The sequence below is a fragment of the Asterias amurensis genome, chromosome 1 (genome assembly GCF_032118995.1).
Source record: "Asterias amurensis chromosome 1, ASM3211899v1".
Taxonomy (NCBI): Eukaryota; Metazoa; Echinodermata; class Asteroidea; order Forcipulatida; family Asteriidae; genus Asterias; species Asterias amurensis.
In genome coordinates this window covers 15,321,004-15,343,540 of record NC_092648.1, presented here as the reverse complement: position 1 = coordinate 15,343,540, position 22,537 = coordinate 15,321,004, and the positions used below count along the sequence as shown (strand labels likewise).

Below are 22,537 nucleotides of genomic sequence, written 5' to 3'. Positions count from 1 at the left end.
ATACGGTTTTTTTGTAAAGCTTGGATTTCAATACATCTCTCTCCATGTAATGAGGAATAATTATAAAATAATAAACCTCTAGCTGTTTGAACGTGTTGAGTGCGTCTCGGTTTTACTATTTACTGTGCTTGTCCCCCCCCCCACCCCAAAAAAAAAACAACAACAAAAAACCACATTCATATATGCACATAATGTTTTCTTCCATTACGGATTTTTTTTTGTGGTCAAAATGTTCTCATCTCCGGGTCTGTTTACCAGGGTTACATGTATGATTTCGCGTTTCCCTTTACACACGGAATAGTAACCCGCCCGGGCGAAATAGTAATCCGCCCGGGCGAAATAGTAATCCGCCCGGGCGAAATAGTAATCCGCCCGGGCGAAATAGTAATCCGCCCGGGCGAAATAGTAATCCGCCCGGGCGAAATAGTAATCCGCCCGGGCGAAATAGTGGAGCCCTATTTTTTTTCCGGTATGTCCTATATACGCATCCGTACATTTTACACAAAGTTTGTCAACAAAATCCGTTATGCTGACTGAGATCGGAATCGTGATACGATGTTATTCGCGACCTCTCACACGTGAACGGGACTTGAATCAAGTCTAGCCGCACATCTACACGCGTAACTGTGCGCTGGTGGCACGTCAACTACGCGCGCGTCTCTATTTTCGTTACGTCACAAGACGTTTGACATGACAACGGACTCAAGAAAACTCATCATCAGCCAGCCGTTTCCATGAGCCTAGCCGCCAAGAGCATACAACAAAATGTCACCATTAGAAACATGGACTTCGCTTTGGACGGTTAGCAGTATGGGAAGTTATCGTTACATAATGTTCACGTCTATGGATGGGAAACTAAGCAAAATTCAGAGTAAGTTGAAATTTCCACTGGCCTATCTAATGTTTAAGAACGCAGGAATACTTCTGTCGTAGATTGTTAAAGTTTTCAGCAGTATTAGCTTTGAAAGGCGTGGGCCTAGTAGGCCTTAGCTTCATTTTTGTATAATAATTTGCTTTTTGTAACATCAATCTTTCACTAATAGTAACATTGACAACTATTACTACAGTAATCGACCGTTTCTATTTATAATATTATTTTTGGTTTGATATTAATATTATGAATTAAATTGTCAACAGTTACGTTTTTTTATACCTATAATTGTTAAGGATGAGTAAAACCAACGTGCGAAGGAAAACTATGTTTGTGGAGAGGCGTGACTCTTTCGCCAGCTCAAAGTCAGGAGACAGCCATGGTGCAGAGAAAAAGGTAAGACGATTATTATTTGAATGACGCGTAGCTTCGGAGTGCCGCCACTTAAAATCTATAATTGAGACAATTAACCTTGCCGAGTCGACTCATTAAGACTAAGACGAATTGGTGAATCTGTAGCATGGAAAGGTGAATTATTACAGTTTGAGCTAGTTGTCACTACCAAAAGTCTGCCAAAAGTCGGCATGAAATCCATAGAATAGTCAACATGGTCTCTTTGTCTCAAGTGGATGGCACTCACGGAGCGTCATATAATAATTGAGATTATTTTGACCGGAATATTATTGTCCAAAACCTTGCGTGTAGGGGCCTAATAAGCGTTCGCTCATTTAGTGCTTTAATTTCCAGTTGTTCTTGTTTTTGTTTTGTTTCTTCAACAAGGCGAAACTTTTAACATTTCCCCAATAATTATTTAAATGAGTGACGCCTAGACTGAGGAACGTAAATTTGCATGTTCAGTGTTCCATACAGAGGTGCCGGGGATCAAGACATAATCATGGACATACACATTAACTTGTTTGCAAAAAAATTATAATCTAGGACCAAACATAGCACATTGAGGGCAGGCGAACGTACAAAAATAAACCTCTGTTGATACAAACCCACAACTTATTGTGACAATATAAGCCTACGTCCTAATGCACAAATCACTAGCCATAATTATTCATACAAAATCAAAACACAGGAAGAGACAAAGCAAGAGGAAGAAACAAAACAAGGATACAGAAAACAGAGTTTGATTATCTTCATAACAACAAACAAGAGCACGATTTGCGCATCATCTCTCAAAGTGCCCCCTTCATGATCTGCTTGCATAATTAATCACATTATGTAACGCTGTGTATCGACATGCACACCTTCCTTATACGTCTTCGTTTAATCAACTGACTACGTCTTCAATTAATCAACGGCCGACAATCATCTAATTGAGAAGAGCAAATATTTGATTTTGTCATCAACGTTTCACACGTTGCGTTTGACGCTTCGCACGGTGTTCTCCTGAAGACCAGCAGAGTGTCTGTTCGAAACATCGAGACCACACCGGCTCTTTTTAGTAGAGCCAACACTCCTTAAAAAAGAGGGATTTTATACATGGTTGTACCCGCAAGTTTACTATTTAAAGTTAACATGTTTCACACGTATATCCTAATGTAACTTTATATATCAACTGAGTACATATTCAATTAATCTGGTGAAAACCATTATATGGAAAAGAGTCAATGTTTAATTTTATCCAGAAGACGATCAGAGCATACTGATCGAAACGTCGAGTTAATCCAACGGTTCTTTTCAGAACCACCCCAACTCATTTAGAGATAGTCATTACATGGTGTTACCGCAAACTCTTCTATATCTTATTTCCACCATGCAAAGTTTCAAATCCTACTTTAATTTTATCATCAACTCACACTAGTTGTCTTTGAAGCTTTGTATTGTGTTCTTCAAGACGAGAATACGGTTTGAAATGTCGAGACCACACCGGCTCTTTTAACCTATTCAAAAGAAATTTTACTGTTTACAAAAATGTATAGTTTCACTTGTGTAATTTTTCACATCTTAAGAATGATCCCACAAAACGTACAACAAATGACAATGGGAGTATTGTGGGCCTACACCAAGGCGATATTGGTCCTCCTCTGTCTTGACATATAACTGTTGAATCACACAATGGAGATACACAAGCCACACAACAGGGATGATCTGTTCATGAGATAATCAATATCAGCTTATTAAGAGATTATGTAGATGAGATATTGAGCGGTGACGACAGAAATAGGCGTCCGTTACCACAGTAAATAAGACAGGTTTGATTGTGTGTACGCGGAGAACTCAACACACCCAATGGACACTGATGAAATTAGTTTAAGATCAGATAAACAAATACATCCCTTTTAGAAGAAATTGTTTTCAAAAGACAGCTTCATGTTCCAGCACGATGTAGCTAAAGAAATAGTACGAACGCTGAGAGTAATTTCAAGAAGTAAGAGTGGATGCACAAAGTGAGTCTTTGTTGCAACGACTCAACGAGTCTTATCTGTGGAACATCTTTATCTACGGAGTTATAATCTTGAAGGAATTGACTGCTATACGCAATGATGCGAGATAGTTTAGCCACCCCTGGCACGCCGGGGAAACCTCCCGTAGAGCGCACACCTGACCTCCTAACCCCAAACCGAACAGTTCGTCGCCCTGCGGTCCCAAAGTCTGCAGCATCCCACAGGAGTGGCTTTACCGGGTCATCGGCAGCGCTCTCCCCGTATCCACAGGTAGGTCTGATGGGGTCTGGGCATGGTCTAGTAAGAGAAGACCCCATGTCGGAAGTAAGAAACACTATATGCAGGGACCTCTATGAAGTTTTGTTGGATGATGGTGCCAAACAGGTTTTTAACGAGAGTACACAGATGGGATTATTTATTCTATACTAACACTGCAGCTTTTGCTCATATAATTCTTTTTAAAAGCATGTTTACATCAGGTTCGCAAGTTTAGGGAAAGAATAGCATGTCACGGAGGAAAACGTTGTTAACAGTTACGGTTACAAGAAAGTTATGTGATTGAAAGTAGATAATTTCCAAACCCTTGGAGGAACCATTTCGGTAATCAGGACCAGACATGAATCTTTTCTTGATGACAAGATGGCACCCACAGTTTGGATGAATGACGTCAATACTGACCAATGCTAAATGTTGTAATTCTCCCATTGTATTGTTTTAGATCTCAAAGGGTTCGATGGCCGGCAAGCAGCCAGCAGACCTAGCATCTCAAGCTGGTAGTATGGGCGCCAGGCTAGAGGATGAGATGAACAATGATCATCTCCACAAACTACAAGAAATATTCGAGGTAAGGTTTGAATCGACACAGCTCAGAAAGAAAATGCACACTTCAGCGATTATAAGTAGTTAGTTTCCCCTTTGGAGGAGTGAGTATCCGATTTGAAGGTTATGACTTTAATGGTTGTTCAGATTACTTCTTGGCAATACTATTTTGTTGACAGTGAAATCAAATGGCGAAACACAAAGAAAACGACCAACCTATAGCAACCATTTTGTTCAGCACACCAACCTTCATTTCACATGCATTATGTTTCCTTTGACTCTAAAACTGACAGACCGACCTCTAAAATAAATGGATACAAATTTCACACTAGTGTTACCTTGTTGGTTCCACTCAACATTTTTTAACACATCACTAAGTAGTTTCTGTACAACTCTATGATAAAAGTAACCCCTCTTCAGTACGATCATGCAAAGAGTAGTAACACATGCAACAATTCGTTGGCATTCTTCCCATCGCTTGATCCTTGCTGTCGTTGCATTATTCGGGGTTTCTCTTAGTGGATTATCCGATTATCCAAGGATGAGTCGCAATCTCAATGAGGGTGTAAAGTCGGTAAGAGCCTCTCTGCTGAGATGTTTGGAAACAACTGAATAATCTCAATGCAGCTTGTCAATGGGATTGAGAGTTTGGGTTTTAATGGTTGTTTATATCAAGCAAGGCTGCTGCCTATCAATGGACGTGTTAACCACTTCGCTGCTTCTAAACCGTCTGTATAATTCCAATATCATGTTAATGATGTACAACAGAGCTGCCAGCAGCTGCATGGGAGTCAGATGTTGTACAACAAACAGAGAGATATCTAGAAATACAGTCAATATGATTGGGCAAATCACTTTACATGATCAATGAGAATGTGTTCATCAGAACATGGAAAGATTGATTTTTTGTTCAGGGAACTTTCTTAAGAATCTTGTTACCCACTTCGCTGATTTCTAACTGTCTCTACAAATTCCAATATCATGTTTATGACTTCCGACAACAGAGCTGCCAGCAGCTGGCTCTTGCATTAGGTAGATTTTGTACAATAATAAATTAGGTGATGTTTAGAATTAAATTCAACATGATTGGGACAAAGTTTCCATCACCAGGTTTGAATTTGTTCATCACATCATGGAAAGATTGGTTTACATTCAGGGAACTTTCTGCAAAATCAGAGGAGAGAACATAAGTGTTAAAACATGAACCACTCAGCTGTGTGTGATTTTTTAAATGGATTTTGTTACAGATGACTATGGGAAAAGTATGGTCTTTTCAAAGATACATCCTTTTCAAAGATGGACTATAGCGAAAAATTTAAACAGAAAGACTAGCAAAATGACAAGCTAACTGGTTATGCAGATCAGTCACAGCAAAATTAAGGGCAAACCATGCAAGCTAATCCGAAAGGAGCGTATAATAGAAATGTGCCCACCGGTTTTGCACAGCCACTATACATGTCCAAACAATTAGTTAGTCCAATTTTTGCAATCTAATGTACGCACGTAATCAAATATTTTGCTACCTTTTTGCTTTTGAATGACTTAAAAGGGTGTTAGCCGGAGTTGAAACCCAACACTTCATATTGTCCCCAAAATCCACAAAAACACTGGATCAGTCATACATCTGTATATTGTGGCCAAGATGGGCAGGACAAAAATGGAAGCGATTCAAGAAAAATGTGTCCGAAACCAGAACTTTGTCACCAAGTAGCCCTTCTATTTCCATGGGTGGTTCTGAACCATGTTTTCTTGACGGTCCCCATATTCTCATTGTTGTTGTTTTTGTTTTGTTATCTTCAGGAGGCAGATGAGGACGGAGGAGGAGGCCTTGACATAGATGAGTTCCGCCAGGCTATGAGGAAGATTATGGGGGAAGGAATGGTGAGTTATCACTAAAAATCAATGATCGTTTCTATTTTACCACACCATGCGAGTGTTGTTAGTTCAGTCCAATTTTCGTTCGAAACAGACTCTACATATTGACAAAATTGGTAATCTGTCATCTATAAAAAATAAAAACATTTTACAGATTATTTTATTCTTTTAATTTCATTATGGACTGTTTGTATTGAAACTGTTGAATACAAGCACCGACTCAACATCAACTTTCTTTGTGTTTTTGTTAAGTTAACCTTTGTGAGGCAACATAGAATGGTGGCACGGAATGGGTGTACACGTGACATCTACGAACCTATTCCGCATTGCACATTAATACGCGTGCGCACGACGAGTCACGTGACGCATACGCGTTTATGCGTTAATGTTACCAGCATAATATTTCACGGGAATTTGAACATTAATAGTTTGTTTGTGTTTTTTGTTTTACCTTTTTCAACAAACAGATGGAAGAAGTAAGTGATTATAATCAACTCGATTGACAATTTAACACCACAGCTACTGTACTTTAGCACCTCTTATTGTGCTACTCGTAAACAACCATGGGTTAACACAAGGTTCATCATTTCCTTACAATTCATTAACTGTGTGATAGCTGACTGTGTGATAGCATCCTTGAAAAACAAACGTAGCTGTATGCTTGTGTTCAATTCATGTTTCTAACTAATACTAAATTACTTCTCTGATACACTGCACTCTATTATTGTGTTCACCACTCATTAGTCAAACACTGACTCTTATTACGCTTCTCTATTATGTCTGCTTAGAAATAATAAAGTTATTAATGGCAATTTCATATTTTGTAATAAACTAAATTAACAATCAAAATTAAAAATGTGTGCAAACTTGAAGGAATAACATCACAATCAACATCTGAATATTAAATTAGAAAATGATTTTTTTGTTTGCCAAACAAATGCTTTTGAAGCCAATCTTGATGATTAAACCTCATTTACCAGGAGCTCCAAGATATGCAAAAGCAATTATATGAAACCCATAACAAAATGCACTAAGGACATTATAGTTATGAGCAGACGTTGTGTCAGATTTCTTGTACAACGTAATCAGTTATACAAAAAACGATTCCTTCAAGCCTCAAATTATCTTAATGTCTAACCAGTTTGTGGTTTTGAGTGATACATTTACGAGCCTACAAATATGGTACAATGTGATAAATGCATCTGTTTATTACACATGATAATGAACAGTTAGTTCGGTGCACAGTTGTGTATGCACAGATGAACGGTTTTCAAAATTGTTGCACTTTGGTGATAGATATTACTAACAGTACAGGGTTGATTAACGCACACTAACTTCACATATATCACGAACAGTTCAAGTATATACTTTTTAAATCCATTCTTCTTTGACTGATTCAGTGTTATTATTGATAAGTAGACCCCTTTGGTTTGATCAAACTTGGTGGAAGTTAAAAGGGTTAACCAATCAAAGCACATTCTGCGGAAGTGCATTGTCGTAATACGGAGCCCGGGAAGGGACAGTGGTAAACACAAATTATGCAGGCTAATTCACATTCGCACAGTTTAATAATCCTTTCGAACAAATAATTAATCCAATTTCGTTCGCAATGGTTAGTGCGAATTTAGTGCGAATTTTTAGAGCTAATTGTCTTTTTATTTTAATGTTCGACAGGTTGATGACAAAGAGCTGGCCATTGTTTTCATGAAAGTTGATGCCAACTGTGACGGCACAGTGGATTGGGTGAGAGTTTCTTTCTTACATTTCTTAACAGACGTACGGTCTATACTGGTGATTTATTCATTGTTTTCAGTTAAATCATGAACAAGAAACCAATGTTTGTTACACCTAAACATTACAGCTATAAATGGTTATTGTTTCAACTGAGTGGAAGTCACTCATACATAATATGTCGTCGTCATGGAAGGTTCTTTAATATAGTACTTTAATTCAGACCTCCAAAAGATGCAGTTGTCTTCAACATAAGCATGCATGGTCTACAAATCTATAATGTCAAAAATAAGTAGAGTTTGTAACTTTGTTTGTTAAAAATGCTCTGCTTCCATTCGCCTGAAACCATAATATCCCTTAGCGAAATTCTAGACAAGATACACCATTATTTGAAATTGACGACTGGATGTGGAGACTATCTTGTTTATGTGGAAAGGTCCATAGATCCATAGGGCACATAGCAAAAACACAAACACGAAGTGACGTCATTCATAATTCTTTAGTCACAATCTACCACGCAACTTGCGCGCACACTGCTGAAACCATCGAGCATTGTAGCGCTATGGTAGAACCGTACGGCGCCCACGTTCACCACTTTGGAAGTTGTTTTAAAACATTTTTTCAAATTTCATACGATCAATCCTCTTTAAAATATGTATTTCTAACTGAATACGATTGGAAAGATTAAAATTTGTACTCGAACAGTCTGTACATGACGTATGACGATGAAGGGGTCGGACGTTGTTTCTAACGGCATTTATCTTTCAATCAAATGGAACAAACATTTTGTCATACAAGATTCCCTCAAAATATGCCGGTATAAACCAAAGGTGTGAGCTTGGTTGGAGTTTGTGATGGCAGAGTGAACTTTTTTGTACACCTCAGTACCCATGTACAAATCACAGCTTTGTTAAATATGTGTAATATTTTTTTGCATAGTCTACACACATGTTCGTTTATGCTATTGTTTTCTCCCCACCTCTGCTCCTATTAATGCAGGATGAGTATTTATCGTACATGCTTATGGAGTACCAGGAACGCGATCATATGAGTAATTTATTCAAAGAGGTTAGTAAACAACATAGCAACAATGGTTTTATATTTACACTTCAACTGAGGGTGTCGTTGAAAATGTAGATAATTATAGGGGGATGTTAAAAAAAAAATTAAAATCAAATTTTCTCAACGGCACACTCACACTCACAATTGTTGTGTATTTTCACAAAGTGGATTGTTGTAAACTTGTGATATATAAACATGGACCTTCATCGAGCATAGACATTTTGCATCGTCACCAGGCCCCCATAGAGGTTAGCCAATGATGAAACAATGGATACGCACGGATTTGTACACGTGGCCGACAGGATTGGCCAAGGATGTTCAAATGACGACTGTGCAAGGTCTATTATGTTCCTTCAGAAATGGGTGGTTTTCCTATACCAAAACTATGATCCTCCTTCGAAAAACAAAAGGTCAACTTGCTTCTTGAGCTCAAAATCGAAATGTACTAAAGCCATTCCAATCACGGACGGTTTCTAATAAACATTTGTTTGTTTCCTTTTTTTCTTCTACACACGAACAGAGAGTAAGTAAAACCCGTTTGCCCTAATAACTAATCAGCGTGCTTTCTGAGTCTAATATTTCTTCTATCAGTAACAGTTTGAGTCGTTTATGCATTGTTCTATGTAAAATGATGTGCCGTGCTAAAAGCTACGCCAACAATGCAAATGTACCTATACATGTAATAAATTTGTTGCCTCCTGGCGTTTCAAACTCTTCTTATTTACTGTGTCGTTTTATGCAAAATGTTCATTAAAATGTAATCTTTTTTAAGAAAAACCACTTTGGTGTGATATAGTCGATTTCTAAAAATGTATACATAATATTCTGTCATCAATAATACTAATCACGATGTATGTTAAAACACTCTTGCTGTGTGATGTGTTCATGAATTGATGGCACGATGTCTATAATCGATATTTATCAATTATCGATTCAGACTGAGTCGTCAAGCCAAGTAAAATGTCTAAGATAAAATGTCTACATCTTGACAAATGTCTTCTTCCTCCCTTTTTGTACAGATACCATTTCCAAAGCCGCTTAGAGAAATCCACAGGTACGTGGTTTTTTTGCAAAGTTTTAGAACGATGCAAGTGTTTTCCATTTTTGCTCGGAGAGAGCCCCTAAAATAGGGTTACTTTTTTTCATCTTATACAATGTTACAGGATGCAGTTTCATGCAAAACAATAATCTACTTATATATCTAGTCTATCTAGCCTATCTAATATATCTATATCTATAGTCTATCTAATCTGTCTGCTTGTATTTAATCTATCCAATCTATATCTAGTTCTATTTAATCTAATTTGTTCTCCGTGTAGCAACCACCGTGACATGCTCTCGAAGGTTGGTTTCTACCAGAATCTTAACCTACGTCACGGTAACCTGCACGACGAAGGGGAACATGGCGGCCGATATATATCGGTCAGCAAAGAGGGCGTCATCAACTTCTGGAGTATGGATATGCATTTACAACGATCAGTAACGGTAAGATGAACTCCTTTAATATATGTTAAATTTGCATCGGGGATAAAGAACTCCATTACGTATTAAAACTAGTCATGACAGAATACGTAATTACGTTATGTTGCATCTTAAAGGGAAGTTACAAATTTGGTAATGACTCTTAAAATTAATGAGAATAGAAACTTACTTTGTTAGAAGAAGGCCTACAGTAGCTTTTTCAATAGAATAAAGTATTTTGATAAACCTTTCACTTTGAAGTAATGTGCAAGGTTAATGGAAACAGGATATTATAAAGCTATCCCCCAAATTTGAATCTGAGAAACGTTACTGTCAGATACGTTTCTCAGATTGTGTATTCCAATACTATGGATTTTTCTTCCTGAGTGGACATAACCGTTCCGGATCTTCGGCGATATCACAAAAACGCGACCACAGGTTAGAAAAACCAACATTATATGTTTATCCTATGACATCCCATGCAATAGGAATTACAATTGTAAAACTTCCGCATTTTGGTATTTGAACTGTGTGTCTACATTGCCTAGTCTACACTATGAATCACAGAGATTTGATTTTTGTTTGCATTGATTTGACAGATCGAGCAACCCCGAGAGAAGACGAAGCCTATGTGGCTGACAGACATGGTGTGCATGCCCAACGTCAACATGATAGCTGTATCGTCTACAGAAAGAGACATCAGTAAGTTTGATATCAAAACTCATTCACCATTATTCACATTGATTGTCCATAGTTCACAATGATGTACTACACGTCACATAATGGGATTTGAGGCAATCCATTGCGAGGTATCAAATGTGGATGGCGGTAACACCATGTGTGTATCTACATAGTGGGTATACTATGTTCTTTTGAGAACTTGTCTTGCTCTCCTATACTACTTCATACCGCGGAGCAGATTATTTGGAATTCGGGATGTACTAAATCGTACATCATTTATACTGTTCTTCTCTAAATACATAAACAGTAACCATTCAACCGTTTGAGCCCTTAACCTAGAGTAGCTTTTAGCCTTGTTTTGGGCGACTTCCATTACAAAAAAAAAGAAAAAAAAAAAAAGAAAACATATTGACATATTATTTGTAACAAAACTTTGTTTTTCGCAGGCTTTTATGACGTCAATGCAACCAAATTTGACCGATGTTTCCAAGTTTCGGGTCTCGATAACTGCGCCCTTACAATGGATTATTGGTGAGTAACAGTTTATCCTTGTAGATAATAAAATAAGCCACAACCAGACTAACGTTTTGCAGACTCGGTGATGTTTCTCATCTAATTGTGTTACAGGTTTGACCCGCGGAATATGAACAAAGCAGTGTTAGTGTTTGGCGACGCAGGGGGTAACGTCTGCTGCATTGTCTTCACTGAGGCTATGGGATCGGCACTCTTTGGTTCGCAAAACGCAAAATCAGGTAAGACGGCCGGTGTAAATGTGGCAGGAGATTCTGTTCCCAATGGCGAACTGTGTATACACTTCTGCTGATAGCGCCCTCTTTTGAACCCTCCTTCTACAGCCCATGTCACTTTCCCATAATATGGGGGACAGCATCTCCGGGGACAGATTTCCCTATGACACTCACGGGGACGTATATACTACTACACTTTAAGTTTATTCCAAACAAAATACGAAGCCCTTTCTGACACAATTTTTACAAACTAAAGATACTTAGAGTACTTGAAACTTGGGATATCCTGAGTCTCGACTAGACTGCACAATACAACTCTAAATCACAACTTCTTAACAACTATTTTTCTTTTTCACAGTCGGATCAAGACGGGTACCGTTTCCCGAACTTTTAAGAGGGAGTGTAAAAGGTGTAAATGCTATGAAATTTGCGGTAAGTATAGCACATTTATTTGTTACAAGGATACTCTTGTCTCCAAAAGAGTGTCACAAGCAACATTCTTTATATAACAAGGCTCGTTGAAGCATATTCGTTAAAAAATAATATTCCTTACTCGAACAAAATAACACATATATCAAAACCTTACGACGTGACTCGAGCAAATTGTGGGTACACGTCTGTGTAACTCTCTCCTCAGAGGCAACTCTCTTCCTAACAGAGATTGTATACACGGTTGTACCCGCACAACTAATGTTGTACTTCTTATTTTTCACACAATGTAAAGCTTCAATTATCACTATCACATTATAGTTGAGTGTATACTAACTGAATGTTTTACCTTGTCTTTAGCCTCTCCATGAGGATTGGGTACGAAAAGTCAAATACTGCAGTAACCTCAACTCCTTCATCTCGTGCGCTACGACCAACGAATCATCAATATACATCGGAGATCTAGGAAGAAAGAAATCGTAAGTGGGCTAGATTTACCTCTGGAAAATAAGTTAGAATATCAATCAAATGTAAGCATAAAACTAGCCTTATAAAAAACTGACTTTGTGTGAGGCTAACAAAAATGCTGCTAAGTCTAAATGATGATCAAAGATCTTCACCCAGTTTCAATTGTTAAGTGTATTATTTCGTTTTTTATTTACAGAGGGTTGGTTTTTAACTTTGGGACAACGACGACGACGACGACGAGGACGAGGACGGGGACGGGGACACGAGGACGGGACGAGGACGGGGACGAGGACGGGGACGGGGACACGAGGACGGGACGAGGACGGGGACAAGGACAGGGACGGGGACACGAGGACGGGACGAGGACGGGGACGAGGACGGGGACGGGGACACGAGGACGGGACGAGGACGGGACGAGGACGGGGACGAGGACGGGGACGGGGACACGAGGACGGGACGAGGACGGGACGAGGACGGGGACGAGGACGGGGACGAGGACGGGGACGGGGACACGAGGACGGGACGAGGACGGGGACGAGGACGGGGACGGGGACACGAGGACGGGACGAGGACGGGACGAGAACGGGGACGAGGACGGGGACGAGGACGGGGACGGGGACGGGGACACGAGGACGGGACAGGGACGGGGACGGGGACGGGGACGAGGGGGAGGACGAGGACGAGGACGGGGACGACAACGACAATGACAACAACAATGATCTTCACCCAGTTTTAATTGTAAAATGTATCTCTTTCGTGTTGTTATTTTGCAGGGGGTCGTTTTTCAAAATCAGGAAAGGAATTCTTTGTTTTGATTACTGCAAGGAAACGAACGTTATTGGTAAGAGCAAGATTCCACGTTCAATTTCATTCAAATTTGTTTCATATTAAGTATGGATGACTGCACACTAATACTTTGCAACTACATTAACTTCAAACAAATGTTGTGGCCTAACTTTGAAACCTAATAAAAACAATGGTTTTTTTTTTCAATTTAAATGATGAGGTCATGCATTTCCTGATTTGATAGCTGTTCAGACTCCCAATATCAACTTGAGCCGAGGATTAAAGCTCAAACGTCAATGAATAATTGCCCCTTTGTAATCAAGCTGTGATACTTCCAAATATGTTTCGTGTACTTTTAAATATTTAGCATTTTGCAGTGTATCCCATGGGAGTTTACTTATTAATCCAACGTCTGTTTCAGTTACTGGAGGAATGGACCGTTCAGTTCGCACATGGAATCCGTACGTCACGACCAAGGCAACCTCTGTAATGAAAGGTCATACATCAGCCGTCGTGCATATTGTCGTTAATAGTACGCATGGGCAGATTATCTCAGTCGGCAAGGACAAGGTCAGTGAAGAAATAAATTGCTCTCTTATTTGGAATAGAATAATTTATATTCTTTGAAAGAAAAACTTCATGAATGTGATAACACCGGTTATTTTGTGGTGTCTATTTTTGTGTTACCTGTTTTACAACGGGTCTTTATTTGAAAAAAAAAAGTTTTTATAATTAGACAAACTACTTAAATAATGGATTCCTAACTCACTTCCACAAAAGGAAGAAGAAAAAGAAGAGAGTGTAGGCTTGAACTATTTTGATAAAACTGTTATCGTATCTTACTTTTTCCAATGTTTATTTTTCAGGGAATCAAAGTATGGGACATGAGGGACCAGACGTGTATGCAGAATATAAACCCACGCAGTATTAGCATGGGCCCTCACTCAATAAGCACCGTATGCTTCCACGCCAAGACCGGCTCGCTGATTCTGGGAACGAACTTGGTAAAAAAAAAAAAATTCATTATAGGATAACGGGGACCTCCATCAACCAGTTGAGGTTACAAGTGTAAAAATAACTGTGGTTGAATTACTGACAGCCACAATGCCAAGTCTGGATTGTGTTGTTCATGTACATTGTCAGAATTAAAACTACACTACTATTTCTGATGTGACCGCTGCGAAGAGATTAGATTCTGTCCCCCTAACGGCGAACTGTGCACAAACTTCTTCTGATAGCGCCCTCTTTTGAATCCTCCTACTCCAGTCCATGTTAATTGCCCATGGGGATAAATTTTCCTATGACATCGACAACAAACATTGCACGGGGGAAATGACTAGAATTAGGGGCATGGTGGGTTTATTGAAAAAAGATTGAACTAAATTTAGAAATTAAATTTAACGCCAACTTAGAAAATCAAAACCTTCTGTAACCAATATCTTGATTTTCTTTTCTGTGACAACATGCAGCTGGCTTTACTCGAGCATAAATGGGAAACTGACGTAGAGGATGACGACGTGACGTCACACAACCGGCCAGTCACGGCAGCGATTTATAACCACCTGTTCAATCAGGTGGTCAGTGCTTGCCACGACTCCGTAGTCAGTGTGTGGGATCTAGCGACTGGAACCAAGACTATCATGTTCTCTAAGGTATGATGACATCATCATTGATAATATTGATCGAGTCAAATGTATGTGGGAAGAATGGGTTGTTTTAAAGACGTTTTTAAAAGCAGCTTCCCACCACAGCCATACTGTACAATTCCTCCAGTGGATTGCCACATGGTTTCTCCATGGAGGTAGAAATTACCTCCATGGTTCCTCACACGAACTATGGGTCCGTTTGTTGGTAAGATTGAAAGAATAATGTCCAAAGATTTGCATATAACTTTCGAGGTAAAGATGGTGGAAAACTTCTCCCGAAATGTTTTGCGTGGAATTCTACAGTTGTTTGGGGGTAATGAGTAAAAAGGGATTTTATCTGACAACCAAGTGAGGTAAAAATTGCTCCAAATAAAAACAAACATCAACATTTATAGATGTGGTGAAAAACACAATCAAACAGTTCACTAAAAGACCTGAGGCATTCCAAACTCAAAGGGACCACTAAAATAAATCTCAAGTTATTGCGTTGTCAGATCTTCAACAAATGAACTAAATTATATTAAGTACTAAATAAATCATCGTATGTATGTAATGGAGAAAATCAATTACCCATTCCCCTCGCAGGCTCACAAATACATGGAAAAGGGCGTTGAGAAATGTGCAGAGATCACCGCGATGACCTTTGACCCTTCCTTCCGTCGACTCGTGACCGGAGGGCGGGACGGCTCCGTGAAGATTTGGAATTTTAATAACGGAGCGTGCCTTAGGGAGTTGGAGACGTTTGACAATATGGAGGTGAGAACGTGTTTAGTATCGTGTGAAGTTTGAAATAGGTTTGTAGAACGAAATTAGAACTATTTTCAGTATATCTTATTTGTGCAAGTTTTAAAGAGGAACTGTCCATATGTTTGCATCACTTGTGCTGTAACAAGAGTGAGTGTATTTAGGGTGCCCCAACAGTTATGCAGTATGTTTTATTTGTGCAAGCTTAAAAGGAACATGGTTGTGCATGTTTGTTTGCATGAATAGTGTTTTTAGCAGTATTGTATTTAGGGTGCTCTATAAATGTGTTCATGTTAAATACCTCTATATGGAAACAAGGACAAAAACAAAAAAGGAAAATAAAAGGTCTCTTACATGGACTTTCTAAAGACCGGGTATCAACAAGCAAAGTTGTGTACAAAGTTTATGGGGAAACTGTTCCGTGCAAGGACTGCTAAAGAACAAAAGAAATTATCTGCAATACGTTTTAACGTTCAAGGCCGTAATCAATTAAAACGGATTTTTAATGAGAATTTTGTATAATCTTTGTGTTTGGTTCCAACAGGTCACAGGGATTGTATGCCCCAAACAACGTATTGTAACTGCTGGCTGGAACCGGCGCGTAGCGTCCTACATGTAAGTCAGTTTTGAAAATAATATGGAAGCATAATGTCGAGAGATTTTCCCCCGTTGTGATTGTGTGTTCCCAACACAATAAATTAACTTTGCCTGAAGGAAGATAATTGAAAAGAGGTGACTACCAGACGAGCATTCTTCACAATTCGCCGAATGGGGGAGACAGATCTCCGGGAGCAGAATCTCCTGCCACACACCGGCAAAGTCTTTTTCAATTCACAGTCCAACAATGTGTATAAACGGAACAATCCAGACAGAGAGAAAAAAAATTACAAAACAATATTCAATGACAAATGAAAAATAAACAAAACATGTTGAGGTTGAAGCTAATAATTAGATTTAAATCTCATAACTTCCCACAGTGATTCTGATGACGACGACGACTCACGACAATGGATGTTGAAACACAGCGAGGACATCCTGTCCCTGGCAGCGTACGAGACGAGTGTCGTGGCCACCTCGTCCTACGACGGCGACATCTTCATATGGTCCCTAGAGACAGCCCAGCCGCTCTGCGTGCTCAACGCCAACGCCGGTGTCAGTCCCCGAAGCGGTAGCAGGACCATCAACTCCGCCTACAAAGCGAACAGCGTCAAGTCCAAACCCAGCGACGCCCCGGCGAGACTCACCCGGCGGAGCAGTGCAGCGTCGAGCCCCAACTCGGTCTCAGTAGATGGTAAAACAAAGCTTAACTCATTTCAGTTCAGTTCAAACAACATTTATTTCCATACTTACATATGAAACATATCAAAAATTACATGAACTCTGGAGAAGAGCAAACATTAAGTAGCAGTGAGCAGGATAAATATCTTAGACTGGTCGTAGAGAAGGGACCTATGGTACAGTATACATGTTCAAGAACTTTATTGCACAATATGTATACAGACTGTACTATAGTTTATCCGATTCATCGCAGTGAGGTAGTAGTTGTTGCACAAAATCTCAGGCAGTTTTCTACTGTAGTCTTTAAGTGCTATCATTAAGTTATTTTCCCATCTGTTAGACTATTAAACGGCAGTCTATATATTATATGTTCGGTAGATTGTGACAACCAAGGGGAAGGAATTCAACAACAATCCACATCTGCGACTCTCCTGAAACGCGGGAGTACCAGCCGGACACTCCTCCACGAAGAGGGGAACAAAGAGGACGAGGCGAACTTACGGAGGATGAGTCTTCCAGCCATCGGCTCTCCCAATGCCAGAGTGACCTATGCCAGCAACCTCAAGGAGCCCGACGTAGACAAGGTCGACTCGGCCTTCTTCACGGAGAGTTTGAGTAACTTTAAGGGCAGGAGAGCGCAGAGCAGCCGGGATGGTAGTTCCAGTAGGAAGTCTTTCTATGTGGATGTTGAGGACTCGAAGGAGTATACACGGAAACATGAATCGTCTGTCGATAAGGTGAGGAGATAACTTCGACTGTGTTGGAAAATGCACTGGGGATAATAGATCCCTATGAAGCTGATACAGATATTAGAATATAAAGAAAACACATTGCTTCATCATTAATAATACACGATCACTGGCAAGGGATGTTTGAGCCAGTATCTCAATCCAATTCGAGTCAAACACAAAACTTTCAATACCAGACGAAAACAAGTAAATAAAACATGAGGAAATTCTACAAATTTTCAACAAGATGAAAGAAGCAAACACAATGTTGAAAGAATGAAATTGTCACCAAGATGTGAAAAGCGAACACGATTTTGGCAGGGAGGCATGTTCTAGAAGCCTTGGGCTTATGGCGAGAGTGCGAACTATACATCTCAACACCAATAACAAAATACGATGTGTCTTTTCTTTAATGATGAATTTTCTCCCAACTCAGATTGTGTTCCTTGAGTCTCGACCCAACGACCAGGACACAGCGACCCTGATGGCCAGTGGAGCCGACGGCTGGGTCAGGGCCTGGTCGATTCACCACAAGGGCGGGCTGCTCGGCCAGTTCAACGCGGCACAGAAGGGCGGCGGGGAATCGGTGCTGGCCATGACGACAGACAGCAAGAATGAGTTCCTCATCACCGGAGATACGTCAGGCTACATTATGGTGAGTTTAATTATTACTTCACTGGAGTTTCATTAGAAGAGAATGAGCTGAAAGTGTGTCACACCGTGGCCACGCTGCAGGATTTTGTGGGAGACAATGGGGTTGTATGGGATGATCCTGTGCAATACTTTATAGCAATTGACCCATGCATTGACGTCATCATACCACCATCTTAGCAAAAATGGAAACGCACATGCTGGGCCAACGACCAACCTTAATAGCCTAGACTCTCTACTCAAACTACGTCATATGCATAAGGTCTATTGGTGATCAATTGCTAAAAATTAAGACATCATCTTGGGTTACGTCGCTTCTAGGGCAACGTTGTGACTCCCAAGGTGGTAGAGATGGTTATGGTACTATTTAAAGTTAAAAGGTTGTGCCACATAATATAAAAGGGCTCTATACTTTACAAAAGCCTAAATGGTAACCCAACGGTTGTTGTAAACACTACATAGGTGTGGGACATCACAGACTACTGCATCCGGAGTGACGAGGAACCCCCGTCCCGCGTACCATCGGCCGCTCTGCAGCATCTCCGTTCAGACAGCAAATTCCCGTTCCGAGGCGGGAACCCGACCATGAAGAAACTCCAGCATCGCATGGAGCAGAAGCAGCGAGCCGAAATGAAGGCGCCCTCATCGGCCACGAATCCCCGAAATACCATCAAATGGCCTGATAAGCTCAATTCGTTCAGGGCTCATTTGGCCAGCGTCACCTACGTGGAGTACTGTGAAGACAAGGGGCTGATCATATCAAGTAGTGATGACTGCTCAGTCCGGTTGTGGACGCTCTGTGGACGGTACATAGGTGAGTTCTCTGTTTATAGGCCATACGTTCCCATCGGGGGGGGGGGGAACGCCGAAAGACATTTCTTGCCCTGTGTTGATCTCGTCAAACTTGCTCCCCAAGTAGCCAAGTGGGCTGGTCAAAGGTTAGCGACCCTGTTTGAGAAAGTATCACCAGAGCTTCCAACCAATATCATCGAACAATTTGGGAGTTAATTGATGTGCAGAATTGTAATGGATGTAATTCAAAGATATTGAAAAGCAAGACATGTTGACAATATACTTCTGAAAGACTCTCGCAAAACAGTAACAAAGGAACGGTGTTGCCAACCACCGGCTCTTTTCAGAATCAACACTTCTCAAAAGAGTTTAACATGGTGCTAATGCAAACCTCACCCGAAGAAATGAGCGATTTAAACAATAGAAACATTTGATGTTTTATTTAAAATTATCCTACTTGTGAATAAATTATGTATTCCAAGAACAAGTGCAGAATTAAAATAAACCAGCATGCACTCGTATGCCTACTCACTGGAGTTCTGTGAATACTAATTTATGAAATAATTCCTTTCTGTTCGAAGGAACGTTTGGTCAGTACGGAGGCTGGCCAAAGCTTCCCGAGGAGATCGTCCCCAGAGACCTCCCTCGACGCCTTCCACGTGACGTACACAGGGTGGCGTCTGCCGTAACGTTGAAGGTGCTGAATGGAGGTATCATGCCCAGATGGAAGTAAGTTATTATAGGAGACGCCACTTAGAGCTTATGTACACTGGTTTACAAATCATTCAACCCGAATATCTGGGCTGCTAAAAAGGAGACATTAATGCTTAAAAGGTTTCTGCTTTGCAAATATTAGAAGGATACCAGTCACAAATTCTCCATGAAAAATGGCGTTTTGGCTGGTATCCATATTTTGGTAAAGATAATTTTACTACAAACCATCAGCAACATCACTCATGACTGCCCTGATTTCAGCAGGGACTCAAATATACCTCGACGAGGTGGCTTGGAGTCACTGAAAACTACCAATACATTCAATGTTCAACTTGGTCCAGGGATCAGACGACATTATCGTTAAAGAGTAGATATCTCATTTAACACCAACTCCGATTTGATACAACCCAAAACCGTAAATGCTCAAATCGAACAACTGTGTCTCTCTCTAAAACTAAAGTCAGTCAGAAACTAATCCTGCTTCACACAATAGTTGCAACTGGTTCTCCAAGAAACCATATTAGCCCCAATAGTTACAACTGGTTCTCCAAATAAAAACGATCGCTCACTTCCCCCACCTCCTTTAGACTTGCCAAGAACATCATGATGATCGTGGCCCGTAACCAACTCGCCCGGGCCGCCCAGGGTGAGGACGACGACGCGGATACCGGTGACGGCAAAGACGGACGGTCTGAGAATAAGCTGGAGGAGAAACGCCGAGCTACCTGGGGTACCAGCTCCATCTTGGGCAAATCTTACAAACCTAAGACTAGACACAAGATGCCGCCAACTCTTCCGGATATCAAGCAGAATCAGAACCAGGTAAGAATTTGACAAGCCCGCTTTATCTGAATGGTACGTTAGCAATTACTTAATGACGTTCCACTGAAGACGATCACAGCATATTGATCGAAACATTGAGTGACGTTAACCACCGGTTCTTTTTTAGAATCAACACAACGCAAAAGAGATGTTCACAAAAATTAACAAATTATCAAATCTTTTACTTTCTTCAAGTTGGTCTCTGAATATATATGTTTAATTGTGTTGTGCAGCCATATATGGTTAGAAGAAAAGTTGCTGAATTTATCACCATTTCTTGATTTGATAGACGTTTAAACCAATAATTGCATAAAGAAATTCGCTGTTGCCAGCTTGGTGTTTATTCCCTTGATGGGAAGGTCACCTAGACAAACAGACAAACAAACAAACAAACAAACAAACATTACAACTCAGAGAGCCACTCATCAAGCTTATCATGAAACGTTTACAAAACTTGAATGCAGGAAAGTTGTCATGAGTTTAAAAAAAAATTAAAGTACTCACCATAAATCCTTTACATTTACCGAAGGTCGTGGTGTACTCCTCGCTTCCATTCAACGAACTGGAGCCCGTACAAGAAGTCAAAGCTCCTGCCACTTTGCAAGAGATCCAGCTACGACACCAGCAGTCCCTGGAGGCGATGCGGGGCATGGAGAACAGCATGGTGGCCGGTCTACTCGGCAAAAAACACGGCGGCAAACGCTCCAGGTTGCAGGAGTTTCTCCAGAAGCAGAAGGCGGTGCGGCTTCTCACCAAGGGCAAATGGGGGAGTCTGGCCGCTGCTGCGAATAAAGCAGGAAAATAAAGCTCATCAGTGAGATCCTCGGGTATGGTGTAATTAGTTATGTAAATTTTAAAACTTTGAAAGACGGGGGGTGCATTCTGGTAGTGTTGTACAGCTGCTGCTGTAAAAAAGGCGTGCGGTAAATCCAAACATTTGAATTTGACCAAAAAGCTTTAAGAGTTAGAGGAAGCGTTTTGAAGCTTCTATGAAATGTAGATTATGTAAATTTTAATAAAACAATATTTAATATTTAATAAATTTGGTAAATGACTTATCACTAACATGTACAAGTCTGTAGGCTTATGAATTAACAAAAATTAAGTCAGTGTTTGCGAGATAACATTTCGCATGTTATATACAGATCTATTTGATATTTTGTATACAAAAAATTTAAATTTAGGGTGACGAGGGAGAAAGATATAAACAAATGAAGGGACACAACAAGGGAATTGTTTATTTCTACGGAATATATATTGAAACAAAATCAGTGCTGTAATATTACGAAGAGAGACGTGTGACTTAATTAAATCCATGGTCCTGACATTGTAAATAAATACCATCCAGTAAAATCATACAGCTATTGTTCTATGTGTGAACATTGCTACAAACAGTAGCTTTTTTATTTTTTTTTTATATTTGTTTAGTTATGGCTTTCCATAGTTGTCCAACCTCGGTTGGCAAAAACTTGAGCTGTGACGTTGCAATAATAGAAAGGTCTATAGGCAACCAGCCTGACAACCAGCCTATTTAAAAGAGAGCAATACCAAATTACTTTTAGGGGCGGGGAGGCATGACGAGAGAGAAGAGGGGGAGGGGGTAAATAGTATCGCCCACGAGTATCTTTACGTACAGCCATTATGCTCCCTATTTAGCCACCTCATCCCCCTGAAAATTGTTGACGTGTTTTTGAAGGAGGGAATCGAAGAGAATCAGCACCTGTTATACGACGCTTGAGTTTAAAGGCACACGGACACGTTTGGTAATTTTCAAAGACCAGTATTCTCATTTGGTGTATCCCAACATTTGTATAGCAGAACAAACCTGTGAAAATTT

General features: G+C 40.2%; 1 protein-coding gene across 2 annotated transcripts; it reads left to right on the top strand.

Moving 5' to 3' along the window:
- Window positions 1-715: 715 nt before the first annotated feature.
- On the top strand, window positions 716-22,056 carry LOC139947107 (WD repeat-containing protein on Y chromosome-like). Of its 2 annotated transcripts, XM_071944959.1 has the most exons (26): window positions 716-871; window positions 1,168-1,267; window positions 3,986-4,111; window positions 5,887-5,967; window positions 7,636-7,704; window positions 8,692-8,760; window positions 9,774-9,808; window positions 10,074-10,239; window positions 10,815-10,917; window positions 11,343-11,427; window positions 11,524-11,648; window positions 12,001-12,074; window positions 12,432-12,550; window positions 13,313-13,380; window positions 13,747-13,895; window positions 14,192-14,329; window positions 14,795-14,977; window positions 15,557-15,727; window positions 16,260-16,330; window positions 16,693-17,006; window positions 17,372-17,730; window positions 18,158-18,376; window positions 18,835-19,186; window positions 19,746-19,893; window positions 20,466-20,700; window positions 21,230-22,056. In XM_071944959.1, exons 2-26 carry the CDS (start codon window positions 1,169-1,171, stop codon window positions 21,503-21,505), a joined length of 3,834 nt encoding a protein of 1,277 aa, XP_071801060.1. In that variant the 5' UTR covers window positions 716-871; window position 1,168; the 3' UTR covers window positions 21,506-22,056. The 2 variants fall into 2 exon arrangements, with proteins under 2 accessions (XP_071801060.1, XP_071801051.1); XM_071944950.1 differs by lacking the exons at window positions 716-871; window positions 1,168-1,267 and adding an exon at window positions 3,137-3,537.
- The last annotated feature ends 481 nt before the right edge of the window (window positions 22,057-22,537 follow it).